The sequence below is a fragment of the Cryptomeria japonica genome, unplaced genomic scaffold (genome assembly GCF_030272615.1).
Source record: "Cryptomeria japonica unplaced genomic scaffold, Sugi_1.0 HiC_scaffold_241, whole genome shotgun sequence".
NCBI lineage: Eukaryota > Viridiplantae > Streptophyta > Pinopsida > Cupressales > Cupressaceae > Cryptomeria > Cryptomeria japonica.
In genome coordinates this window covers 45,842-51,663 of record NW_026729063.1, presented here as the reverse complement: position 1 = coordinate 51,663, position 5,822 = coordinate 45,842, and the positions used below count along the sequence as shown (strand labels likewise).

The 5,822-nt window shown below is 35.1% G+C and overlaps 1 protein-coding gene across 1 annotated transcript; it reads left to right on the top strand.

Annotated features, from left to right (window-relative positions):
- Positions 1–2,458: 2,458 nt before the first annotated feature.
- Positions 2,459–4,045, top strand: LOC131053883 (berberine bridge enzyme-like D-1). Its single transcript, XM_059215736.1, has one exon. It carries the CDS (start codon positions 2,459–2,461, stop codon positions 4,043–4,045), a length of 1,587 nt encoding a protein of 528 aa, XP_059071719.1.
- The last annotated feature ends 1,777 nt before the right edge of the window (positions 4,046–5,822 follow it).

Sequence of the window (5,822 nt, the reverse complement as noted above, 5' to 3'; positions counted from 1 at the left end):
AGGAAAAGAGAAGAAAGGAAGTGATTGCATTGTAAGCACTTTTATTGTTGTTAAAACAAGCTTGTCCTCTCTTCTTGGTGGAGTTTCCCTGCAAGGGTTTCTCCACATAAATCCTATGTTATCTGTGAATTTTATGTCGTTTATCTATGCCTTATTTATTTTATCTTGTGCTTATATTAATTAATATTTATTTCTATTATAAGTTCACATAAGATAAGTTTACTAAGCAATGTTAACAAGTTGATTTTTGACATCATAAAGAAGGATCTAATCATAGGTTTTCCATAATTAAGGCAATTTAATTTTCAGATTTCATATGAGTTTTAGATTTTCATGTTGCTCCTATCAAAGCCTTGAACATAATAATTTGATTAATTTATTGGATAGAGATTAATCTTCACAATCTTTGGTATTGAACTTGTTTCTTTCCCAACCTTTGGTATCAGCGCTGAAGGTTACTGATTTTGGGTATTCCTCTATTTTTGGTTTCTTAGCTTGGAAAGCTTGTGGGAATAATTTAGAAGGAATTAGAGGTTGTTGGAAATCTTTTGGAGCTTCAATGAATGTTGTGTGAGCTAGATTTGTTTTGCAGATTTGTGAGATTGGAAACAATGGATATTGTCAATGTCATCTATTTTGGGCATTTGAATGTCATGCTTATGGATCTTCATGAATTTTGATGATATGTATGTATCCTCTTGTTTGGTTGTTTTGTTCCTTTACCTTGTGGTCATGTGTAGTGAGAAGGTGTTCGTGTTGGATGAGTATGGACATCCTGGTCACATGGAGGTTCACCAACAGTTTGGACTACAAAATGGGGTGTCTATGTTGCATTCATGGGTCTATCTCATGGTTACATAAAGTCACTAGAAGGTAAGCCTCTAACCTCTTTGAGAGTTATGGAGCTAATATGTTTCATATGGCTCAAGCTCTTGGATAAGTTTCCTTTCCTTTCTTAGATTGCAATGATCTCTTATTTTTAGCTATTGGGTTTTGTTGATCTATAGTATTTCCATTGTTCATATGATGTTTATATGTTTAAATGGATTTTTTAGATTTATAGAGATGGTTTTGTAGGTTTTATATGCTAACTAAAATCAGGTTTAACATGTATTATGAATAATTATTCAATTTTATTTCTCATTAGTATTGAGAAATAAATGAAAACAAGTGTTCAGTAGAAATCAATTTATTATAAGAACCAAAAAAATTATTTATAGTATGAAAAAATGATTGGGTCTTTTCTCACAAAATGAGTTCTTAGTAGTAATAATTATTTTGCTATCATTGTTCACTTGGGATCTCCTTCTCTATATTCTAATGCTATTGGATTTGTATTTGCAACTAAGTTCCATGCTTCTTTTGCTACTAGAGCTCTTATTGTAGAGAGGTATACGATTTAATGTGCTCTATCATCCATGCAGTTGTTTTTTTGGGGGAAGGACTTTGAAATTGAAAAATGTTTCTTAGAAATGTCTGATATGTAAATTTGATGAGTTGTGGCCTTGTCTTAGTGAACTTAACCATTAGATTTCAAACCAATAGTAACCTACTAGAGAAGGAAAATTGAATTTTGCCCTTACAAAAAGGGTTTCTTTGTTGTTCCTTTTTATTCTATTGAAGATTGGGAGGTTGTCTTTGTTGTTCATTTATGGTTTTGAGGCCCTCGTGCCCTCTTATTCAAACCCTAGGATCCCTTCTTCAACCGCTTTATTGAATCTTTCAATGTGTTGCTTATTTGAATTCACATTTGTAATCTTCCCTTTCATTTTTGATACAAATATAACTATGTGGCTGTTGGTAATTTAATGTGTTGCTTAATCAAGGTACAAACCAGCTTTGCCTCTAATTTGATTGAATTGAATATATTTAAACCTCTACCTTCAAAAGTTGTTTTCAATATTTTAGATCATTCGTACAGTCAACCTTTGGATTATGGAGCCATCCTATCTCATTGGGGGTGTTACTTTGCCGGTTGTTACTTTGCCATGAGTCATTTAGACCTATCTATCTTACCTTATGACCATACTTGTAAAAACCCTTATTCTCATTTATCTAATAAAAAACGTAACTCTAAGCGGAAGATGGTAAACGCATTCAGTTTCTCTTCAATAACATAACAAACACATTGGAAGACTGAATGAAGCGTGCTGGGCACGCGACAAAAAAACCACCACTCAGACCGCAGGCAAATTGCTGTCGCCTCTAAGATTTTATTTCGCACATGAAAATTTGAATATGAAACTCCTTTCCATACGTGCTCAACAAAGTCGCCCATTGATAAGTGTGAGCGAATACTTCCGCAGCCTCTAGAAGGATTTTACTGTGGACTGGAATATTTGAATTTGAAAGATGTTTCCCTACGTGCTTTCGGTTATAAATAAGGGCCAATATCGGCTTTCAACATTAAGAACATTATAACTGACTTGATCAGTCTTGTACCATAAGTTCATAAATGATGGCTTTCTGGAGTTATATGAGAACGTTTGGTTTGTTTCTATTGTTGTGGCTTGTAAATTTGGGAGGCCGAGGTGCGGTTGTGGCATACTCGTCACAAAATGCAACTGCACTAGCGTTCACCTCATGTTTGAGTGGAAACGGTATCGAAAACGTGACGTTCAAAAGCTCTTCTTCATCAAGCAACTATTACACGCTCCTCGAATTCTCTCTGCAGAATCTGCGCTATGCGGAAGAAAGCGTGCCAAAGCCATACGCTTTGATTGTTCCGGAGAGCAGAGACCAACTGCACAAGTCAGTGCAGTGCTCCATACAACACGGCTGGCAGATCGTGATGCGCAGTGGAGGGCACAGCTATGAGGGTCTCTCCTCTACTTCTCAGGCTCCCAATTTCGTCATCATCGATGTCATGAAATTGGAAAGAGTTGAGGTGGATATGAAATCCAAGACGGCTTGGGTGGAGTCCGGTGCAACTTTAGGCCAGCTCTACTCCGCCATTGCAAACAAGACTTCGCTCTACGGTTTCCCTGCGGGAGTCTGCCCGACAGTAGGCGTGGGCGGGACTTTGAGTGGAGGTGGGCTTGGGTTACTCGCAAGGAAATATGGCGTCTCGGCAGACCACGTTATAGATGCCCTGCTTGTGGACGCCAATGGCAAATTGGTGGACAGAAAGGGGATGGGAGAAGATGTGTTCTGGGCTCTCCGAGGCGGCGGTGGAGGGAGCTGGGGCGTGGTTGTGGCGTGGCAGATAAGGCTTGTCAAAGTGCCTCCCGTAATCACTGTGTTTAATGTCAACAGGACGGGAAATGATAACGTGACAGAGCTTGTAGAACGATGGCAATCTGTTGAACCGTTTGCCCCCGAGGATCTCTATATCCGTGTCTTTGTGTTCGGAGGCAGTCCTGTTAGCCTTACCTTCAATGGAATGTATTTGGGTCCTCTACCTCAACTCCTCAAACTTGTGAATGAGATTTTTCCTGAGATGGGTCTGGTCGCCGCCGATTGTAACGAGACAGACTGGATCGGCTCGGTCATCTCGACTGCTGTGGCCAACGGATATTCTGCCGACCTCCTCAACAGATATCTTGCCACCAAAAGGTACTTCAAGAATAAGTCCGATTATGTGAAGAGCGCTATCTCTTCATCAGGCCTACAGGGAGCATGGAAGATTATGGAAGAGAAGCCCGACAGCCAAATGATATTGGCTCCCTTTGGAGGCGTAATGAATAGGATACCATCCACTCGGATTCCCTTCCCCCATCGAGCAGGCTATTTATACGAAATTCAGTATGTACTCAACTGGGAAGACGCTTCCGAAGATGCAGAGTCTGTGGCTTGGATGCGAAAGTTGTACGAATACATGACTCATTATGTTTCAAAATCTCCCAGAGGTGCTTACGTCAACTACATAGACCTTGACTTGGGCCATGCATCTGCTAATGGAACCTCCACCGTACAACAAGCAAAGTCGTGGGGCGAAAAGTATTTTGGTGTGAATTTCTTCAGGCTGGTGCATGTGAAGACTAAATTCGATCCCAACAAGATTTTCAAGAATGCTCAGAGCATTCCCCCGCTCAGTCAGAGTTGATTTATATCTCTTTCTTAGATTTCCATATTCATTTCCATAGAAGACAGAACTCTCGCCCTTAGGAATTAAATTCATTAATAAATCGACACAACTATTCTCTGAATAGTGAATGTGCCTCCAATAATGATGTAATAATGTAATATTGGATAGAATATAAATTCCTCTTAGCTTTTCATTTGCATTTAACTAGTGTATAGAATCCTACAATATGGTATTTTAATAAATTTGATTTGAAAATATAAACATTCATTGTTTATTGATATTGGATTTAATTATGGATATTATTTTAATAATTTTTTGTTAAAATATAAACATATATTAAACTGTTTATCGATATTGGATTTAATTATTTTACTAAATTTTGGGTAAAATATAAACATATATTTATTGTTTATTGATATCCGATTTAATTATGAATACAATTTTCATAAATTTTCAATAGTATCGTGAATACTTCAAGTGATATATTTATGTGTGTAAATGTATATGAGAATAAAATATTATCTTTTAAAATATAATATAAATTATTTTTACGTTAATCATGTATATTATATACAAGTAAGATCTCATCTTCTAAAAGATGATTGTAAATAACTTGTGTATTGTTTATATAAAATATATGAAAATAAATTCAAATCTCTTATTTTTATATATAATTAAATTTGCATCTCTTTAATGACCAACATAAATAATATTTATTATCTTTACGTAAAACATAAAAAATAAATTCTCATTTCCTAAAAGACCAATAAAAGAAATTTTTTTATATTCTTTATGTTTAATATATGAAAGTATAATTTACTCTTCTCCAAGACCAACACCAATATTTTATATACTTTTCGTACAAAATATTCTAGAAAAAATTCCCTTCTTCCAAAAAAAAAATAACACAAATGAATTTTATTCTCTTCATATAAAATATGTCAAAATAAAATCTCATCTCATAAAAAGACCAACAAAAACATTTATCTATTATTCTTGACTATTAAAGAAAATCAAATGTTTTATTCATTAAAATGTGATAATCCATTAAAATATACTAAAAAAAACAAAGTTGTATAAGATTAAAAAAGAGAGAATATAAATATTTAAAAAAAAATTCCACACGAAATGTTGGATATTACACTAATTAGTTTAGTTTATAAGAAGTTTGTACATGGAAAAGGGCTTAAAAAGCCACAGAGATGTAATGAATGATCACATGATAGAATTCAAGTTTGAATATTTATGTTTTATTTTTTAGTAACAATGATGGTTTAGATTTTAATTGCTCTTATTTCATTTGGTATTAGAGTCAAAAGAGACTTAGCTGAGATACTATAGTGGAGAAGTGTAGGCAAAAGGTCCCTATAGTGGGATGAAGTATTTTGGACCTGTGAAATGATTAAGGTGTCGCTCTTGTGCAATTTATTAATAGGGAGGCATTCAATTTGGTTTAGGAGCTATGTTGGAAGAAGATCCTGGCAGGAGTTGGGAAAATGGCTTTAAATCAACCATTTGTATTTTCTTTAAAGTTTTCTTTAAGTTTTTTCAAATTGATGTATTACATATCCTGCATCCATTGTAATCCATGATACCACATATGCTAGATAGATTCAAAGTTCTTGTGTTTTCTATGAAAATCACATATGAAAAGAGAAGACAATTAAAACATTGCTAGTTGCTACATTTGAACAAAGCACAATTTCTTATTTGCTTTGATAGCTTTTCGAAGTGAAGAGTTTTGTTCATACCATGGGTCCTGTTCCTGCTCATCCATTACTTGCCTTTTGAAAGA